Raw genomic sequence first — 22,248 nt, 5'->3', positions numbered from 1 at the left:
GGTTGTTGTTTGAGCTGTAATCAAGTTAAAAGCGCCTCACAGGAATTGTTAATTCAGCTTATCATTGGTCCTACAGTTTTTATTTTTGTTATTCAATTAAAAAAAAATTGTTTCTTTTTTCGTTCAAATTTGCATTTAAATAGGTTGTTTTTCCTTGCAATTGCCGTCGGAGAAACGAAATTTAGCTGTTCAATGCTGTAAAATCAACAAAAAACTAGGTAAGTTGCTTTAAGCTTTGCGTTCATCGAGTCTTGGATCTTCTTGGAAAGGTTCAACGGCATCCATGAAGCTAGAGTTACCCGCGAAAACGCCTCCATGCAGCAACTCTTAACGCTTCTCCCGTCCGATCAATTTAGTGCGCAAATTTTATTGGTTTGCATCGTTTTCCAATTTTGCACAAGTTATGAAACTATGACCGTTTAATTTGGAAAATTTTACGTGTTATGATAATTTTATCAGGAAAGCTTGAGAAAGGAACTCGTGTATAAATTTATTTTTGACATAACAACACCTTATGAATTGTTTCCTTATCTCTTCCTGTTTACAGTGAACTAATTAGAACGTCATGATCAATCATTTTTTGCTGTGAAAAGTATGACTTCCTATGATTTGCGCACGATATGATAAAATAGGCAAAAAAAAAAAAGAGATCTCCGTAGATCAAGGATTATGCCATGTATGATTAACATTATTTTGATTCACTTTTAATTTTTTAAAAATGTGTTTTAGGTCTCCACATTCTTGAGCAGGTTGGAGAAGGCTGGCTTAAACTGAATTTGCATAAAATATACTTAACACGTACGATGATAGGATCAATTTAGGTTTCGGAAAGGCTGCTCACCCCCCTCCCCCCTCTTGGGTTGTGTTGGGGGGGGGCCTGATCTCAATGATATATTTCCCATATATGCCCCGATCGTCTCTGTCGCTTCTGTCGTTTGCAAAGTCTGAGGCGATTGGAGCAAGCACACTTTCTGAAGCGACAGAAGTGACAGAGACGATCGGGGCGATCATATGAGAACCAGCCTTAAGTGAGCTACGCATTATTTTTCGGCGCAATACCAAGTGTTTTCAATGCATGTCTTTAGTGCCTTACTTTTACTTTTACATCGACAGGCTTTTTCCAAATTGAACTTGAACCTTTGGGACGTTTTCTTACAACCATAAAAAACTTCGTTACTTTACTTTGCGTTCATTCAAGTTAAACAGTTATTGCACTGACAGGTGTTTAACTGTCTTGTGTTAATTATTTTGTTATCCTCACGGCATTTAGTTAAAATTTTCAACACTTATCGCGATCCGGTACAGTTAACACGAATTCGGGTTTTCTCCTATTTTTATGTGCATTACTTCATTTTACTCTTTTCAAATATCGATTTGGGCAAATGTTTTTTTAAAAGTATACCCTAAGAAATAATTAATGGAAATATTTTTGCGTTTCTATAGCGCTTTAGAAAGGAAATTTTCCGCCAGCGAATAAGCACGTATTTTTAATGGCCATCTTCTAATAGGTTCAATTAGGGTTATTGTATATGTATACTGACTAGTTCGGCGCCTCAAAGACAGTATTGGTTTGACTAGCGCAATGGACGCTTCTTGGATAGCTGTGTGTTTGTGCCTCTTCTTGTGTTATGATGTCATGAAGTTGGAAGCAAACTGCCCAGGTATAATTTTATTACTTTACTATTTTACCTCGTCAAATGAGTGAAACATTCACTGGTATTTTGTTACAAGCTAACAATATTTTAACAAATATGTTCTACTAAGAAAACTTGAGCATTAATTTTAGTTAAACAGCCGAAAATTCTCTACAAAAATGAAATTCAAACGTACGGCAAAGCTCCGAACGGTTTCCCTTCTCGAAATGGAATTGTGTTGTAGGTATCTAAGTAACTTGTTTAGCATTAGGAAATATTTAACTTGAGATGTATATACGAACCGGATCCAAAACCGCAAAAATACTGAGAACATCTTAAACGTTAACATCATTTCATAATTTAGGATACCTGTTATCGTTTCGCAATTGAAGACATCTGTTATTCACGATAAAGATGAAATAACTGAATAGATGCTGTTGTTGAAAATGAAAATAATTTAAGGTTTCGTGGTATTCATCTTGCATATTGTTTTGCTTAATCGTTCTTAAATGATAATAAGAGATGATATTTTGACCGCTTCAAAGTTCCTGTTTTATGTACTTATTCAGGGTGGTACGGTGTTCTAAATTTTAATCTTTAATATAAAATGTGCTTAAAACGCTATGAAATGCTATTTATTTTGGCAAAATTACAGCTGTTTGACAAATATCTTTTCATTTAAATAAAAAACGGGACTTTTATTAATACATCTAGCTTTGTGTGTTTATTTTGTATTTATATTTACATTCTGCAGAGAAAGCCGCCAGTTGGCGTCTTGATGGATCTGAGCAAGAAGTGATGTAAGCCAAAAAATATAATACAGAAACTTATTTTTCTGCTAAAAAATTATGTACGTAGTAAATTTTGGCGGGAAATTAGATCGTATCTTTATATTTTTGTAATACGTAATTACTAAATTTATCCCCAAATCTCTTTCAGCTTTCGAAATTAATATTGAGTAAAATAATATCCATCATGGTATCGAAAACGCAACATGAAACATAAAACGCAAATAGATATTAGGCGCTTTTGCTGCAGACGACGAGCCAGAAACGCGAAGCGCGAGAGACCATTGCACCTTCCCGCCTTAAGTGATAGGCGGCTGGGAACGAGCCATTAAAAGATTTACATCATTATGTCATTAGAACTGCGCAAAAAAAGTTTTAAAAATGAAAGCATTATCACAAGTCTTCGAGCCGGCTAGAAAGAAGTTCGAGAGATGACACCTGTTCATCATTCAGTCCCTGAGCCCTGGCTAGGACCTTGTAATCTTTGCGTTTTTATACATGATCGAATTGGTATTTCAACGACCAATATGTTTTAGCAGGATGCGCTCACTTCCCTATTTATCGCGTCATCATTTAATAAGCCATGTACTGGACTCCACTGTGCTATGTTCTCGAACAAAACATTATACCCTTGAGTATATACCCGAGTAAATTTTGAAGCAAACTGTAGAAACCTATGATGGACTAGCTATAGTAACTATCCCATCCGGGAGAATAACAATACTCTAATACTCTAATACTCTTCTACATAAACGGGGCCAAATATAAGCTCCAGGGCCTCTGGGCCATTAGGAGTTTAATGAGGGTCAGCATGGGGTTTTACTGATAGCTGAGAATTGGTCAAAATGTTGAGCAGTGGGCTGAAATGTTAACTGATAGCGGATGACGAGTTTTTCTGTTGGCTGGATTGACACCTGGTACTGATGTTGAGAAGTGGGCTGAAATTTTAACTGATAAATGAGAATCAAGAACCCCCATGCAGACCCTCTTTAATTGATTGCATTTTTTACAGACTGAGAAATGGGGCTTCCTACAAATATGAAGATGGCGTGACAGCCTTATATTTAAATGGAAACGGAGCATATGCTGACGTCCCAGCCGTTAATCTTTCAACTCCCAAATTTTCAATCACGTGCTGGATAAAGGTCTTGGAACCCGCCAAAACTCCTGGCTACGTCTTCGCTGATTGGTCGCCGCCACATAAGTTTGCTATTTGGGTTCACGGTGACTGGGAAAATGTGTGGTTCCTTCTAAGAAACAAGACTGGAGCCGATCTAGTTAATTTCCCTTCATCATCGTAAGTGAACGTGACAGCTCAGTTTCAAGCACGATTGATCTTAGCCTCCATCGCAGACGTTCTTTGGGCTCGTCAAGAGTTTCTCCCCAAAACGAATGAAGAGCTCAAAAATAGTCTTCGTAGGAGGCTAGATTGATCTGTTCAAACAGATTTCCCTTAAACTGTTCTATACACAGGGCCGTAACTAGCAAGATGCAAGACGGGGCACTTGCCTCGTCTTAATTTTTACCCAAAATTAAAACCAAAATATATTTTGTTGACAAAATAATCCCCAGTTGAAAAAGACTGATTTTTCTCAAGAAATACGTCATGAAAAATAGTCTCTGAAAGAGTTTCAGAGCGTCTAGATTTCAAAATTTTCCGGGGGGCGTTCCCCAGAACGCCATAGGAAGATCTTGCCTCGTCTGTGGCAAAGGTCTCGTTACGGCTCTACTATATAAGACGCAAAAAACTCTTCCAGGAAGTCAAACTGTATGCAGTTCCAATGAGAAGGGCTGTTTTATTATGTGCGACAACAAATAATATGGTTTGCGAGCCACTGTGGCCTGAAAAGTCAGAATATAGATGTTGACCATTTTCGACTGAAATGGGGCATGGTTTGTGCACTCTGGGCAGAAATTGGATATGGTCTATCAACTTAATTGGTCCCATAGAAATGCTAAATCTTATATTTTCATATAAATAATTTGTGGAAGAAACTATTTCTATCATTTTTATTATTTATCTCTTTAACTTGAGAAGTAAAGCTTAATAAACATCAGGAATTTGAATCCCCTCTCAAATGTTTACGCAAACCGAAACAGTTCCTTTTTTTTCAAACACAGACACCAGTTACAGTGTTAAAAAAAAAAAAAATATACTACATTACGTTTTACAATAACAAACTTGACACACTACATTATAGAGCAGTTTTTGTGTTTAATTCAAAAAAAAAGGGGGGGGAAAGGGAGTTTTTTTAAAATGGTGAAAAGCGAATTTTAACAAAAAAAAAAAAAAAAAAAAAAAAATTACTTCACACTCAAGTAAAACCCTCTAACTACAATGTCGTTCAACTTGTATAAATTACACATATGCCAAATTTGATTTATTTTAAATTAAAACAGGCCAAGAACCAAAATATTTTGAAAGTGCTTTTTTTGCAGTCGCGATCTCTTTAAGAACTTCGACAGTTCCCTGCCTGGGTTCTGGTATTAAGCAGAGAAAATCGCGTCTCCCGGTCTGAGATAGGGAAAGGTTTTAGACAGCACACTTCACACCCACACTTAAATATTTGAGGAATACCACTTCGTTTACTTCGAATACTAATTTCGTTATTAAAGCTTATTAAGTCTATCTGCTTTTCACTAATTGTTTAAATTAATCGTATTAATTATCGAGCTCATCGATCTAGGTTATTTCGTTTCAGGCCCTAGCCGTTCGACAAGTGACTCAGATTTCATTAACTTTGTTTGCAAGTAGTTTTCACGACTAAGTTAGAATTAATGTTTAAGGATGATTATCCTATAACACAGTGTTATCATGTGCTGTTCCCAAGCCACTGCCTTTGCGCCAAGTCATTTTGATTCCAATAATGTGCTTCTGAATGCTTCTCCACCAAGTATTTTAAAGGCCTGCCACGTTACATTGTGTCTTGTGGATTCCAGTCTCATCGAAAGTAGGGCTCGTTCCTCTCATCTTTATCTCTCTATATATCTCTCCATGCCATTTTATCCTTTTTCCTTCATTTCCTCCACCTTCCTTGCAGTACGGTGTTCTTTGTGTCCTCATACTGGTCTACGTATGCTTAAACGTAGATGGGCTTTCTGTCTTCATACCGTGGTATTTCAACTAGTTCTTCCTAATCTTTCCCATCACACTACCAACATCGTTAGCTGTAAATGCTGATCATGACACCCTTCCCTCCCCATACATCCATCAGCGAGAAGTTGTATAGTACATCTAGCAATCTTTGACTGTACAATTTTTTCATCAGTCTTAAGGCTTACTGCTAAATACATAAATTACTTGCTAGTTAGTTTATTAGCACCAACGCCCAATCTCAACCTAAAAGCACGCTTTTCTTTCGGTCAGCGCTAAGAATGCGGACTCTTGCTGTTGATGACAATATACGTAATTAGGTAGTAGATAAAAGTATGAGTCGTTAGATCGGACACGAAGAATTTATTCTAATTTGAAATGAAAACAATAAATTGAATGCGAAGTTTTGTTATGCAAATCAGCTAGAGATCTTATCAAAAGTGATGAGGTACTAATTAGTCTGACGCAGGAGCTCTGTATCAAAAGTTAATTATGTTATTTGATTTGTATTGGGGTTCTATATTGTGTATATCTGATCTAATACAGTGCTAGGATTGGTTTGCACCCTCATGAGGTACGCTTAATGAAGTTTACAAAGGCAGTTATCTATCTGATCTGTAGGTATCAATTGCTTGCAGGAAGTTAATTAGCACCAGCGCCCAATCTTGCAGTCCGCGTTATTGGACAGATGACTTGTAGTCCGACATTTTGAGCGTCCGCGTTTTTGTATTGACCAAAAGTTTCGTGGGCTTTAAGTACAGGAATCGGTACTGTTTTGAATCTAGAGGCTATTGGTCATTTGTCTTGCAGGTCGATTCCTTTCAACGTTTGGGTACATGTGACAGTCACGTATGATTCGGAAAAAGGTATTGGAAAAATTTTCATCGGCGATACCTTGGTGGGGAGGAGAGTTGTTGATCCTGCCAAGACAAGTCTTGAAGTCATGAACAACTCGCATAGCTACTATCAGATAGGAAGCAAGAAAGATTCTGGAGAAACATTCCATGGATTTGTTAGAAACATCAAGGTTTTCAACGAAGTTTTAACCAGTGGCGTGATATCTATGGAGGCCAGTGGGATTGACAACAATGGTAAGGTTTTTCTTGATGCTCAGTTACACGGTATAGATGTAAAAATGTACTCTTCATCTTTATATTTTAACAATGAGACTTTACTCAGAATAAAAAAAAGTGAGAAATATGAGCAAACAGACTTCTTGGTTAAACGAAGGGTCGCTTGTGAGTTCCCATTAACTCATCATTTATTAGAAATACAAGCAAAATTTAAGCCAAAAAAAATATATTTGTTTAAAAGATGCCAGATGTCCTTCTTTCCAAACAATTTAATTAACATCGAGAATGGTCATCTTAACAGAGAAATTGTTCAGTACACTGAGATCAATTTCACTTTGTCTCTTTTATTTTACGGTGGTTTGTTTGAGCTTATTTCACGTGGCTTGCGTTATTCACCTTGCAGGCTTAAACTTTTTGTGATTGTCGCGGATTTCCCGCGAAAAACTGGAAAATAGTTAGCAGGCTTGGTTCCCAGATGGCAGGCTAGGTTACTTATTCTTACTTGTGACTTTGAAAAACGTGTTCAGCGAACTATTGGATAGATCAAGACATTTTTTGAACCTTTGGTAGTAAATGTGAACCTCGGTGACAGTGATGTTTTACTCTCAATACAATAAGCAGGTGCCATTTGACAGTTTTTAATTTAGTTTAAGAAAAACACTATATCCTAGTGATTGAATATAGCCTATTTATTACGCAAAATAAATAGTTGTAAGCAGCTAGTGACGTATGCATCTCCCAGCTTCCCGATAGATGATACTTTCGGTCGGTCATACGGGATATTATTCATGTGTCCTTACATAGAATCGAGGCAAGCGTGTTCAATTCTCAAAAAAAAAAAAAAAAAAAAAAAAAAAAGAAAAAAAAAAAGAGAAAAAAAAAAAAAAAAAAAATTTCACTGGATGCCTTCAATGAAGAGAAGACCACTAATATTTATCATTACGTCTAATTTTTCTAGTGGGACCACCGGTCGTCAACATCTCAGGTGTCACCGTTGTATCTAAAGATAAAGGAGGAAGTATTATTTTGGATGGCTCCCAGTCCTACGACCAGCATCCCAACTGTGGCGATTCCCTCTACTTTACGTGGTTCTGCAGGAGGAGTCCACGAAACATTCCCCGAAAATGAGTCCTTACCGGTTACCGACGTTCCAAATGGAAACCCAAGCGCTTCCGGTGGTTGCTATGGCTACGGGCCAGGGAGATTAAGCGTTCAGGATAATATTCTTGTTCTGGATGTTGACAAAATGGAGGGACCACAGACTTATGTGATTGAACTTTTAGTTTCAAACGGGGTAAAAAGCTCAAGGGCTGCCCACTTGTTAATAGTGGAGAAGACATTCTCTATAAGGTGTGAGCTGCTTGATATTGCATGATGCAGACGTTCATTTTGCACACTGGACTGGTAATGAAAATGGTTATTAGAATTCAGTATCTTAAAACTGTTTGAAAGGTTACGAGAGGCATTTATTGTCAATCATATTAAACACCAGAAATTTTTGGTTTCCCATTTGTTTCGCGTGACTGATATAAAAAACCTGCATGTTTTAACCCTCACAAATGAGCGCCATTAGTAAAACCTACGGCAGGATCTAAACTAAAAGTTGCCGTTCCCAGCATTTTTTTACCGCCGTTATAAGCGTTTATGCTAGGGCCATGGTTGATATCAAGAGAACAATAACGCAGGATTTAAATAATGACTGGCATATTATGTGAGACTGAGCATGTCATTTTTTTTTTTTTTTTTTTTTAAATATTTTTTTTTTTTTTTTTTCCACCTAAATTCCCTTTTCTTTTTTTTTTTATACCAAAAAATTTTTTTTTCCCTCCTTTTTTTTTTTTTTAAAAAAAAATTTAATATTAAAAAAAAAAAAAAAAAAAAAAAAAATTTTATATAAATAAATAATAAAAAAAAATAAAAAATAAAAAAAAATTTTTTTTTTTTTTTTTTTTTTATTAATTTTTTCTTTCTCGGAAATATTAGCTTGTCAACTACTCTAAATTTGAGTTTAAATAAAGTTTTATTATTATTATTATTATTATTATTATTGTTGGTTATGGCAGTTAATTTTCTAGTGCCTTCTTTGCATCGGTGATCAGAAGGGTTGGCCTAATCTGATGATTTTCCTCTGTGTTTCAAATTTGCAGTTGCACTTATAACTGTGGTCCTGAAGTTATTCCCAGCAAGCGAATGATCATAGAATCCAGCTGCATGGGTGAGCTCTGCAAAAGGATCGCACGCTATCATTGGTCAATGTTTAAGATGGGCCCTGCAGATACTTGGGTGGAAATCGAAGATTTAGCTGGACGAATACTCACGGACTTAGACAACCCAAGTTTAGTTCTCACTGGAAAGCTAGACGGAAATGAGTACTCACTGCAGATGAACACCACTTACATGATAAACGGATCCATAACTCTGGATGGGGGAATTGTTCTTGCAGGTGACATTAAGTTTCGAACTGTAGCTCCACTAGCTGTTCCGATAAAAGGATGCAACGTACAACCCGATGAAGGAGTTGTTTTCACGACCAATTTTACTGTTAACTGTTCTGGCTGGTACAAGGAAAATGGAAACTTAAGTTACGACTTCAGGTAAGTATAACAACAACAACAAACAAACAAAAACTTTATTTAGGTATACAATTTACTCCCCCCAAGCTATTAGGCGGGGGTGAAGATGAAAAGGAAAATAAAAAATAAATAAAAAAAAAATTACAAAAAGGTAATAACTTATCTACATTAGAAAGAAAAGCTACATTAAAGCACTTTAAGCTAAAAGTATCCTTAGAATTAGAATGTTAATTCTGTCTGATAGGCTAACACGATTGGACAGAATGATGAAAAGCGTAGTTATAGGTTAAATTTTCCATTTAAACCCGCCTTTTTTTCTTGAAATCAGCAGAACCTTGTTTAAAAAACGTTTTGATAACGTGTTTCGACAGAAGACGTCTGACACAGTCAGCTTTAAATTTAAAGTACTGAGATATTATAACTGAAAATGACAGACGTTGCTGTCAAAGCATGTTTTTTATGATTATCAGTAAGACCCTCTTTGACAAACCCTGGTTTAGTGAGAGGGTATATTCGCCTAAAAATAAAATATGTTTATTATTTCCTGTTTCTAGCTACATTACCTCCACGGGCACAGTCATCGTCAAAAGTGCTTCATACATCCCTTACATAGCAACCTTGCTTCCTCAAGGAAAGATATCTGACGATTACAATGTCACCATAAAAGTGGACATTTTCGACCAGAAAGGATCAAGCTACGTGGAAATGTTAACCGTAAAGGTATATCGAGAAAATATATCGGCTTGTAGTTTGCAAGGTCTGAGTAACTTTATATAAAAATAAATTCAAGAATTAATTCTAGTTCCCCGAAACAGAAGAGCTAAGAAAAACAATTTTGTGTTAAAAACTCTCTCAACGAGTTATTGAAAATATGACTTTTCTGTAATGTCTGCAATCACTAGCTTAAAAAACGTCTGCTTCCTGGGGTCTATATTGTGTTTGCGTAATTAAGCGCCCTAGCTTTACTCTTGTCTTAGTGTTGCATAAGCAATTTCTAAGTGTCTATTTCAGTCGTTTCGTTCTTTACTTTTTAACGTCAGGTGAAACCATTAGCAAAGGAAATAAACGATTCAACAATTGTTGAGAAGCTAACTTCTGAAATAAGTGCATTTCTCAGAGAAGGAAGAGTCAGTGATGCTGCTAACCTGGCAATTGCCTATCTAAGCACATATGATAAAGATGTGGTAAGTACATGTAAATTCGTTCATGCAAATGACTTACTTGACTTATGGCCATAATCCTAGGTGGGTATAGGGCCGGATTCTATGACAAATGCAGGTTAGTTATTCGTACTTCGCTCTCCTGATCAATGGGAGGGGGAGTGGAGAGTGGACTACAACTGGTCACACCTCGTATCAGTGGTGAAAAGCAGGATTATAGAAAATGGCAATTTATTAATAAACACAAACAAAATTTGAAACAGTTCTCGTTTGACTTTTAAAATATTGACTATGAAATATGGTCAAACAACTGGTACAAGTCTGTTTTTCTCTTATCTTTAAACGAAGTTATTAACTGCCTACGCAGACAAACGTTGCCATGTGCATTTTTTCATCTCGTCTTTATTTCAGGTGAAGGACTCTACATTACGTGCTATGGCCGGGACTCAGATCTCACAAATAAGCGAAGTTACCCAGTTCACTGCCATTGTTGTCATGGCAACAGACGACAGGGCCAGTATACCCATTGCCAATTTGGTAAGTATCAGATAAATGAGTTTGAAGATTAACACGTGTAAGTAGGAAGATCTGGGTGTTTTAATTTTTTGCACTTACCCACTCTATCCTTTTGCGCCAGGTGGCATGTAGAATTTAATTTTTGCAAATGTTACAAAACAATGGAGTGGAAGTTATTCAGTGGCATGTCTTAGTCTAGTGTACTAGCGCAAGTCACAAGTCACTCGCCAAAGGCGCCCACAAGTAATTATGTACTTTAACGTGCAAAAACACGGTCAAAACAATTAGAAATGCTGTCAATTTCTTCTTATTTAGGAGGACGCTTCAACTTTACTCACCACAACCACAAATTTCCTACGTGCTCATGCCCAAGAGGACCGAGATGTGGTCGAGGAAATTGGTGGAAATATTTTACGTGGAATTTCAAACACCTTGACTGCATCAGCAGACTCAACTGACGAACATTACCGCGAACTAGCTGAACAAGAAAGAAGCAAAAGAGTGCGTAGAATGATAATGACAACAGATAACGTCGAAAGAAGCTTTGTCAAGGTAACATACACACTTGCAAAAACGTAATAGCCAATACAATTAAATAACACGTCCCTAATATTGAACAATAGGCTCGAGCCTAGAAGATCATCAGAGTAATCCTACCTAGGGATCCTATGTACTTCGGTGCAGTTGTAATGTACAACTTCACCGATGAATTCGAAGGTTTTTCCGTCTGCATGAGATGACGTTTGCTCTTCTTTAGTTCCAAAAGCAATGTTAAAAATGCCAACAATGACTAAACTCTAACCAAGTACTCATAGGTTCTACTCAAACCTTTAGAAGGTGGCATAATAGTTACATGCAGGACCAGAAATAAACTGTTCACTTATGTGGAACCCCGTTTATCCGGCCACCAGCAAACCGAGCACAAAAAGGAGGCACAAAGAGAAGGTGTAGCTGTGTAAAAGAAGTTGGTTTGATGTGCTTTCTGGGGGTGTCAAACGAGGGACCCCACCCAGAATCCAATTATGGCTTGGTACGAGACTTGCTTGGGTGATGTTTAATAATATAATAATAGACTTTATTTAGTGTCTGTCTTCTGCTGCCTTAGCTTCTTCGGGGACACTGTTTACTAATTAATATAAGTCAACGATTCTGGTCTATTCATTTCTCATTTTCCACACTCTTTGTTTCATCTTTCCTACAATTATCTCTTTATCGGAATATCGAACCTATATTTTGCTTTTAAAAGTCTTCTCTGACACTTTAAGGCCGTTTATTATAATTATTATTGCTTTTTTGTATTAGTTGTTACTCTTTTGAAAGAAATGTGCATGCTGACGAACCTATAATCACAATACATGTACCTAGTAATGATCTTTTTACTTCGTATTGTCTCCCGGCGACAGGCAAAAAACGTGACGGAGACAACGTTAACAGTGGCGGATACTCTTGGTACAACGTTGCTGTCCATTAAGACGGTTGGTGAAAGGAAAAGCACGTTTAAAAGTGATGCCATCGCCATGACAGTTGAGCGAAAACAGCCATCAAATATAGGAAGTGAGACGTTGAGTGGAAGTGATGAAGAAGGAGCCGTGACATTTCCGTCAACAGAAGTGTTATTTGGGGAAAATGGAACGAGCTTGCCATCCGTTGACACCCAAGTACGTGCTGGCAATTTTTTTTTATGTGTGTGAGTGTATGTCGTAGTAACTTAAGGAAGAAATTAATACAAATATGTATTTTGACCATATAAGTGAATGCATTTCAAGTCTTTCTTTAATTGATATCTTACTTTACCTAAAAAATAGAAAGAGCGCTATTCAGCTAACTTATTGAAATTAGTTAGCTTCAGATGTTTGAAGACTGCGTTGCTTGAAGTAAAAAATCTTTCAACTTAGAATATCCATGGGAAGTTGAATCGTTTAAAGTTTTGTTTGTCAGTATTTTTTTGTTGCGCTTTCTGATAAACCTCTTACACATACTGAAACGTTCTCAACTCTCCACAAGCTAATTCCTGAAGTGAAGTTGTATTGTGAATACCCTTTAGTATGACTGAAACCAAAATGGAGAAGAAATTACGGCCGCAAGGCTAAATAGTTAACGGTAAAGAGTATATATATGCTAGCGTTTTGTAACAACAGTTTCAATGAGTTAGATTTATGGAGTAAGAAAAAGACGATACGTATTTACTTTTCGCTGATCCTCTAATGTTGTCATGGGACTTAACATAAAACCGTAATGGCAACCCATCTGATTCCTTGGTTCAGAAAATATATATATAAAAAATGATAACTATTCATTTTATATTCATTCTTAATAGATGCTGACATTAAAAGTGAACCCGTATGTGTGGACAAACAACTCTGCAAATATCAAGTCGTCTGTTTTGAGTCTGGATTTAAAGAAGCAGGATGGATCACCCCTCAACATCTCTGGCTTAAGTCACCCTATTGAACTTTTTATTCCTGAAGAAGAGCAAGAAGAAGTAATAAAAAACGACACTGCAGGCCATCTTTTTGTTAAGCCTTATAACGATTCAAGCGCCATTCGCTACCACAAGATAGAAATTGCGAATGAGTTTGAATTCCGCATTTGTAGAAATAATACCAGAAAACGGCTCTCATTTTGATGTATTTGTGAGCAGCGGCTTTAAACCGACGCCTGACAACTACACGTTTGTAACTAATATTCCAGATTTTTCATCTTGCACGAATAAGTCTAAAATCGGATATTTCAACTGTACAAGCAATCCCTACACATTCTCAGTGTCAAGTAATGTTACAGGAAATATTGGTGTTCATTTCATTGGCATTCGTCTGGGTGTAGACGTGGATGCTCAAACGGCAGGTCTTAAACGAAAGCGTGCAGTAAGATCCTGTACGGATACCCATGGTCGACAGAAACGTTCCTGCATTGGTGTCAAGGATCCCCCTACTACCCCTCCTCCAACACCAAAAATTATAGTGCCGCAGTACGACGAACGCACCGACGTGAACTACACTATGTCAGTCAAGATGAGAAGCTGCCTCTATTGGTCTGAAAAGAAGCAGACTTGGACAAACGAGGGATGCAAGGTATGCTACTTTCAAGCCACAGTTATTTATAATTTACTTTCCTGCTACTATTGTTCGGCATTTTATGTTTTCACCTCTTCCCTATCTTGAAAATTTTTGTAGTATTAAAAAACCAAATTAACCCTATTTAAACCAGGCTTTTTTGGCCTTCTGGGACTAGGTGGGACTTTAGAAACCCACTCCCTTTAAATTTAAAACATCCAACGCTGTGGGTACCTCAGGAGATATACACACTAATTTTATTACCTACAGTTTCTTTGGTGCCATTATCGCGTAATTTAAGACAGTCTACACGAACGCCAAAATCTTGCCAGTTAATTTACATTGGTGAAAATTATTATATTTCCAAAGTTGCTGATATTTCACCCTATATTTAGTATGTGATGTTTATATTCATTAGCAAGACCACTGAAAGCAAAGGATCGATGGGTTGTTCGAAATATTTCTCCAAGTTTTTGTATGGTAGCGTCTTGACCACGCCACTTAGTTCACTTAGTTCTAAAACATACAATAATTCTAATTTTATCATTTTTATTATTTTCCCTTGAAGATTGGATGGAAAACAGCGAGAGGAAAGCTGCATTGTTTATGCACACATCTTTCAGCGTTCGGTGGAAGCATTTTTGTCGCTCCAAACCCTATCGACTTTGACAAAGTTTTTACAGAATTCACAAGGCTTGGCGAGACTGGCAACTATGTCGTTCTTTCAACTGTGTGCCTAATATTTGGAATTTACTTTATCGGACTTGTTTTCGCTCGCCGTGCAGACAAGAAGGACCTCACAAAGGTAATGTTTAAATATCGTGGTAAATTTTATGCCTTAATCACTTGTTTTGCCTATTTTCCATTTTTTTTTTCTTAGGGGAAGCACTTTTATTCCCTACATTTTCACGTTGTGTTCCATTGGTACCAGCCGTTTTAGCCGCAACCGGGTTTGGCTGATTTTGTAAAGTGTTGCAGTACAGTTGAACATTTTTCAACCTTTTCCGGTTAAAACAATTGACAATTGTGACGCTGTATTCTATTGGGATCCACCGATTTCGGTTGGTTGGGTTTGTAAAGTGTGTTCGTTTTCTACGACAACCGGATAACGACTGATTTTGCTGCATGGATTGTATAGAATTGACAATGGTTGGAAATAAAGTGATTTACAGAAAAGCGTTAACAAGATCAATCGTATCATCAGAGTTTCATATCGATACGAAAACAGCTCTACACAGAACGCGAAAAACTTCTATCAACCAACCGTCATAAGACTGCTGACCCACCCCATAAAAGAGGGCCTATAGGCACTAAGAAAATGGGGTTCACGAGAAAACCAGACAAGACTAGGCGGCGGGGGTGAAAACACTCAACAATTGAGCCCAATCTAAGTCATACTATTAGCGACGGATATCTTAGAGGCTCTGCCCTCTGAGGTGCCACATCGTATTTTCTAGATCGTGAGGTGTCCCTTAATGAGAGATAGAAAATGTATTTTTGTGTTGCCGAGATCAAGATAGTGTCAGTTTGGGAGAGGAGTTTGCTGGTGGAAGGTTCGACTACATTATAACCCTTTAATTGTCAATAAAGTAAAGATCAAATATACGCTGTTTTTTCTCTGGTGTAATTTAAGTTATTTTTTTCAGGTGGTAGCGAATGTTCATTTAACTCATTCTCAGATGGAAGGTTACACGTATGATATTTGCATTCAGACAGGAATGTGGAAAGGCTTCGGGACATCAGCACATGTTGGAATAATCGTAAACGGAGAGAATGGAAGCAGCGGAGAGATAACGTTGACTGGTCCTTTGGTTGGAAGAAAGTACTTTTCTCGAGGAAGCGTAAACATTTTCACGTTAACCTTACCTTCGTCGTTAGGGAAGCTGACAGATATACGTATCTGGCATGACAACACCGGGTCCAACCCAGCCTGGTTTCTCCAACAAGTTGTTATAACAGACAAACAAACAGAGGATATATGGTACTTTTTCGCAAACCAGTGGCTTTCTCTTGATGAGAGAAGTGGTTCTATCGAGCTACATATTGAAGCTGCACAAGACCACCAACTTGCTGCCTTTAAACCTCTTTTCTATGCCAGAACAGCTCGAAACTTAGGAGAGGGGCACATCTGGATTTCTGTGTTCACGAGACCACCTCACAACCCATTCACCCGTTGCCAGCGTTTAACATGTTGTCTGTCCTTTCTGTTCACGGCAATGGTGACCAATGCGATGTTTTACCAATTCGATCGTACGCCTACTGATACCTTCAAGTTTGGGCCTTTAGTCGTGAGTTGGACACAAATCAAAATCGGAATACAAAGCAGCGTGATTGCAATTCCAGCTAACTTGCTCGTGGTGTTAATCTTCAGGAACACAAAGCAAGCAACATCTGAAGACATTTACGATCCAAGACAAAATACCAAAAAGCCAAAGACCCCGGGTTGTCTACCGCACGTCTTTGTCTACGTTGCTTGGTGCCTGAGTTTGCTCTTTTCATTGACCGGTGCCACATTCACAGTGTTTTACAGCTTGACGTGGGGAGCAGATATCTCCAATGAGTGGCTGACATCCATTTTAGTGTCCCTTTCCCAGGATATCCTCCTTACACAGCCAATCAAAGTGCTTGCCTTGGCGACATTGTTGTCATTGCTGATAAGGAAACCACCAGAACTGGATCCTATCTTTGGGGTATCCGGCGTTAAAAGCGAAGGAACAGAAATTGTTGCATCAAAGGCCCCAAAGGAAGAGGAACTTGTTCAAGACAAAGACACCATTAACAAAGAATGGAACATGCGCGAGGCAATCAAAGAAGCCCTGTCGTTTTTAATATTTGGTTTTCTCTTGATGGTTGTATGTTATGGAAATCTACATCCTGCCCGATACCACTTCACCAGATCCGTAAGGAACATCTTTGGCAGACGCTTTGAAAAGGTAGGGCCCTTTCATTCATACAAAAAATGATAATGTTTGATGCAAATAGGAAGGCATTGTGCTTTACTACTATAAAACTAAAACAAAATGTGTGGCAGGGATAGCACAGTGGTGAGAGCGCCCGCTTGCCACCAATATGACCCGGGTTCGATTGGTAGACCCGGCGATATAAATGAATTGAGTTTGTTGTAGGTTTCGTCGTTGCCCTTAGGCTTTCCTCTCCGGATTATCCGGTTTTTTCTCCCTCCCCTAAAACCAACACTTCTAATTTCCAATTTGATCTGGAGCAATGGATGGAAAGTTATTTTGTGGAAATGCCACTGCAAATTCCCATTTATTTATTTTATTGGAAAACGACAAAATGCTGACTAAAAAAATCAATCAAACACAATAGATACCCAAATCCCTCTATAAGACATGGCTCCATGAGGATCATGCTAGTTGTATTCAACAAAACAATTCCTGGACTTGGCAACGCTAAATACCGGCTACCGTGATTTCCTGCAGTCACGTCTCATAGAAAGAATTAGCTATTCATTGCCTTTGTGCTTGTGAAAATGGGTATTTATTATTAATCATCGATTTCAGGTCAAAGATACACCATCACTGTGGAAGTGGCTGGATGGAGTTTTAGTTCCTGGCCTCTACGATATCACATGGTACAATGGTCAGCCATTTCAATACAAAGAAGGATTCATTAGCAGCAAGCTGACCTTCCTGATGGGAATGCCACGCCTTAGGCAGCTAAGGATAAAACAAAGTACGTTTCCATATACAGATAGTAAGAGATATAAAGTTTCTGATAAGAATATTATTGCCGGACTTTTTCCCCAACATTCGTAGCCATAGCTAATTCGCAGAGAGAAATATCGCATGAATAACTTTTTTTCTTACCTTTGTAAAAAGGAACGTTCGTCAGATTAGTCTATTTCAAATCCCAATTGTCATCGACTGTTAAAAGGTATGTTATTTAAAATACAATCCAAAATTTCATTTCGAATTTTGCAATTTAACCTGACAAAAGAATTCGATCAATCTACTGAGTTTGACCAATGAATTACATCCAGGACTTCACATGAAAGAAATTCCAAAACAATGAATGAAATTTACCATGCACTGACGACTTTTCATTAGACAGTTTTTTCTTGAGGGTAATTCTATTGGACACGTGTTTCAGCGTTGATCGTCACAGACTACATATTCCTTTATCAAGCCGCTTTCTTAAAACAGAGCTATTTGGAGAGTGATAAGAGTAAGTGGTGTCAACCTACTCGAACCTTACTAATTATAAATTCAAAGAATTCCCGCTCTACAAATAACGCGCGCTCTTATATTATTTATTTTATTTCCTTTTAGAGGAAAGATGCCAAACAGGTTTCCTGGACACACACGTCAACGACTTGTTTGCCCGATGCCTGGAAACGTACTCTGGTGATAGCGAGGACACCACTCCGTATAATCTTCCGAAGTGGATTCCATTGGATAACTATAGCCACTTTACTTCTATCGATGACATATGTCCAAAGCCTTGGAGATACCAGTCAGGGACAGAGATGAACACCATGTCACATGAAGCTGTAAGACACAGCTGCGATGGTGGTGGATACGTTGCAGACCTTGGCTACAACAAAGAATCAGCCTTAGAAGTGATAAACGATTTGCGTGACAACAACTGGGTCGATACACGTACCGCGGCCGTATTCATAGAGTTTACACTGTTTGACCCATCCACTTCGCTGTTCTGTAGCGTGAGACACGTCTTTGAACGACTACCAACCGGTGAGGCCGTTACTGCTGTTGAAGTAAGGGCACTTACACTATACGCATCGACAAATGCACACTTGCAATCGTTCTACGAAGTTTGCCAACTATTGTTTCTTGTTGTAATTGTCGTATGGTTTATTGCTGAGGTAGTGAAATACTTTCGTCAAAGGAGGTATTTTCGTCGTGTAAGGAATTGGTTGGAGTTGATGCTCCTGGTGTGTTCTCTTGTGGCTGTGGTGATGTCGTTGCTAAAAGGAAAACACACCAGTTTGTACGTTAGGGATATACAGGCGAATCCCTACGAAACTTTTAGTTCTGACTACATTGTGCGCTGGTTAGACCAAGAAACCTTATGGCTCTCACTGGCAATTTTTATCATAACTTTGAAGCTATTGAGACTAATCAGATTCAATCATCACATTTGCCAGATGCAAGGCACCCTGAAAAGATCAGCCAGGCCAATTTTGTCTTTTTCTTCGGTACTTGCCACTACTGTGGTTGCCTTTTCTCAATTTGGGTTTCCTTTGCTTTGGCAGCAATTTAGCGGCCTTTTCGACTTTTTTCGTTTCTTTACGGGCAGTTCTTCTAATGGCAGTTGGCAAGCAAATCGGTAATGTGGAGTTACATCATTTCTATCCGGTCCTTGGGTCGCTGTTCTTGTTTTTCTATTTGTGCGTCATGTTGTTCATCATGATCAACGTCTTTGTGGCAATTTTCGTAGATGCTTATAGTGAAGTCAGGGAAGATCAGGGTGAAGAGTTCAGCGATGCTGAACTCGGAACTTTCATGTATAACGTCTTTATAAAGAGAATTAAAGAGTTTCCGGGCAAAGTATTATCTGGAATGAGGCTGTCGTCAAGAGTTTCTCATGCTTTGATAAGCAGTGCAACATCGAGCAACCGTTCTGAGTCGTGTGGTTATGGACACGAACTGGATGCCATTGACATCGCCATGTTTGAACCTTGCCGCAACAATTCAATGCCACCAGAATCTTCAACGATGCAGTGTCGTCAAGAATGCAGTATTGATGACAAAAGTGTCTGTTTTACTGATATGAAGGAGATGGACTTACTTGCTGAAATCAAGACCCGTTTTATAGAAATAGCAGTTGAACTGGATTTTCTAACTTGCGGTGTTGGAGCTGCGCCTGAAAGGAAAATTACGAAGTTATAAAGGAAAAATATAGACCTAATGCATATATGCCGCCGTTAGTTTTGATCCCAAAAATATCATTTTTCAACATTATTTTTTAAGTGATGAAAATTAGGTTTCCTTGAATATAAAATCAAAGAGAATCAGTGTATGTAATTTTCTGGCTATACTCCTGTCAAATGGAACGTTGCAGAGTTATTTGTACAATCAAAAAACATGTAAACGAGGCTAGGTAGGCCAGAGTTTCTTTTCCATACAAATCTCACAAATTTGGAATACATGTTGTCAAAAACTTTACATTCGTTAGACGTTAATCACCAAGCTTCTTAGAGTAGAATAGTATCCAAGTGCTACCATCTATGCTTTAAGAAACTTGACCAAAAGGCAGGATATATAAACAGCCATTTTGCATAAGCTCTAAATGAAGCTGTATTCTTTACATAATCGAGCTTCTGTGCTGAAAGTTTAAAGAAAATCTATCGAGCCGTTTTATAGATTTTTCAAAAAGCGCTTCAAACCGAAAATTATCTGAAAATTACAATACGAGTGGTCGAAAAAAAAAAACAGATTCTCAGAATTGCGTTGTGGAAACTCAACAAAACTTTCACGACTTCGAAAGACTACATTAATACACTTTTTGGCGTTATTTGAGATTACTTCGTCTTCGTAGTGTTTGTGTCTCGGCGCATTTATTATCGCTACGAAAAAAGTACAATCTGAAACATTTTTGCGATTTATTCGAAATCAAACATACAGAATTTTTTAATTCTTGAATATTTTATTTGTAGTACATCTTAAAGGATGCTGGTATTAGTTTTTAAGCGGCAAATCTGATTCACGCATTCTTTTTTACTTTAAATTTGTTTTATTTTACACAGGGCCCCCGTTGATACCGTCCTGCGACTGGGGGTCACCCTGTTAAAATATCGATTATTATTATTATTATTATTATTATTATAATTATTATTATTATTATTATTATTATTATTATTATTATTATTATTATTATTATTATTATCAGGTTTTACTGATTTTGCAGTGTTCTATTTATCGTTGCCATGGAAATATCGATTACCTTAAAATATACATCAAAGTAAATTTCAATCTAAAAACAATACATGGTGTAATTTTCATATCGATCCGAGTCAGGGAAGATCGTTTAAAGGCCAATTGCAAATTGTAGGTATGTCCCAGAAAAAACTGTATCAAGCCACCTTAGTAGCGAATAAAACAATTTTTCATCGTAGTTTTACTTTTTTCTTTTTTAGTTTTAATGTTTGTATGGCATTTCACCACGGTCAAACTTCTGAGGCAGGTTTTCTTTCCATTTCGCCGTTTTTTGTTCAAATTGAAGTGTTATTACGAGCAAGGATAGATAAAAATAGTTGCCGAGTGAAAGCATAATCCCATTCCCTAAGGTAAACCAGTGTTTTTACTTTTTAAATGTTTCGCATCCAACCAAAGGTGCTTTGACAAATGGCGCCGACAAGTCCGCCTATCGCTATTTTCAAACACGTAGAACATTTTTAGTAAAGCTCCAAAAAACTTAGTAAGCCCTTAGGATACCGGTTATGTATCGAACTTTGAACTGTGAAAATTAAAACCTTATCTTTGCAGTACTTTTCTTATTTTTTGCATATTTATGTCGTTTGACCGCGGTGGAGTATGGCATGTTAATATACTTCATTGGCGTTTCTGTTGGTGTCCTTCTCATTCGCAGGCTAGCGCGTGCTTCGTGTCAAACGTTACCCATTTCTATTTTAAGTGAAAGAAAAATAAATGTCATTTTGAAGGACGATTTTCAACTTAGCAGATGTGCCTTACCTAGATCGGAAATGTCGAACAAGAGCCTGGCTAGGGAAGCGTTGACAATGATGGAAATACGCCGCGGGCAGTCACGAGAAACAAATAAATGAATCACCCTGACATAAAAAAATAAAAGCACAATTAACAGACCCTTCGAGAAAAATAGAAGCTGTTCATACGAGATAAAAAAAGTTATTCAATTTGGACTGAAACGATCAGTTAAACCGTTAAACTCCTATAAATTAAATCAAGTCAACACATGAAATCGTCCTTCCTGTACTGAAAGTTTTTTTTAAAAATTCACTTGAAAACAGCAGTTTGGTTTAATTTTCTTTCCCTATTTCGCCTGGGTCTTTGAAAACCTTAGTGCCTTTTTTCGGGGTGTCTAGATAAGTATTCTTTAGGATAATGGATTTCCATTTTAACCTCCAAAACGAAATATTTGATGATTGCGTACTATCATATTATTTTGTTTTTCATTTTCTTCGCTGTGTTTCAGTAGGAGGCGCAATTGTCTAATGATTAGTGCGCTTGACTCCGGATCTATCGGTCCGGATTGGAACCCTGGCCAGGGTTACTGTGCTGAGGACTTGGTCAAGAGACACTTATCTGACAGTGCCTATCACCTAGGGAAATTAATGAGTAGCGACAGGAACCCGTTATATGTTGTGGGGTAGCCCCGCGATGGACTATAGCATACCA

The 22,248-nt window shown here is 37.7% G+C and overlaps 1 protein-coding gene across 1 annotated transcript; it reads left to right on the top strand.

Annotated features, from left to right (window-relative positions):
- Positions 1 to 1,245: 1,245 nt before the first annotated feature.
- LOC144635706 (polycystin-1-like protein 2) lies at positions 1,246 to 20,618 on the top strand. The gene is given in 19 exon segments (XM_078494784.1): positions 1,246 to 1,661; positions 2,389 to 2,434; positions 3,435 to 3,719; positions 6,327 to 6,607; positions 7,548 to 7,693; positions 7,695 to 7,939; positions 8,737 to 9,183; positions 9,717 to 9,882; positions 10,203 to 10,346; positions 10,734 to 10,859; positions 11,154 to 11,390; positions 12,242 to 12,496; positions 13,156 to 13,419; positions 13,421 to 13,909; positions 14,460 to 14,696; positions 15,538 to 16,824; positions 17,413 to 17,584; positions 18,181 to 19,103; positions 19,105 to 20,618. Coding segments are annotated over 19 exon segments (6,486 nt in total). The 5' UTR covers positions 1,246 to 1,582; the 3' UTR covers positions 19,762 to 20,618.
- Positions 20,619 to 22,248: the final 1,630 nt, after the last annotated feature.

Source organism: Oculina patagonica, chromosome 13, assembly GCF_052425735.1.
Source record: "Oculina patagonica isolate OP01 chromosome 13, crgOcupat, whole genome shotgun sequence".
Lineage (NCBI taxonomy): Eukaryota > Metazoa > Cnidaria > Anthozoa > Scleractinia > Oculinidae > Oculina > Oculina patagonica.
The sequence above is the reverse complement of the archived record's forward strand: the minus strand, read 5'-3'. Positions and strand labels throughout refer to the sequence as shown.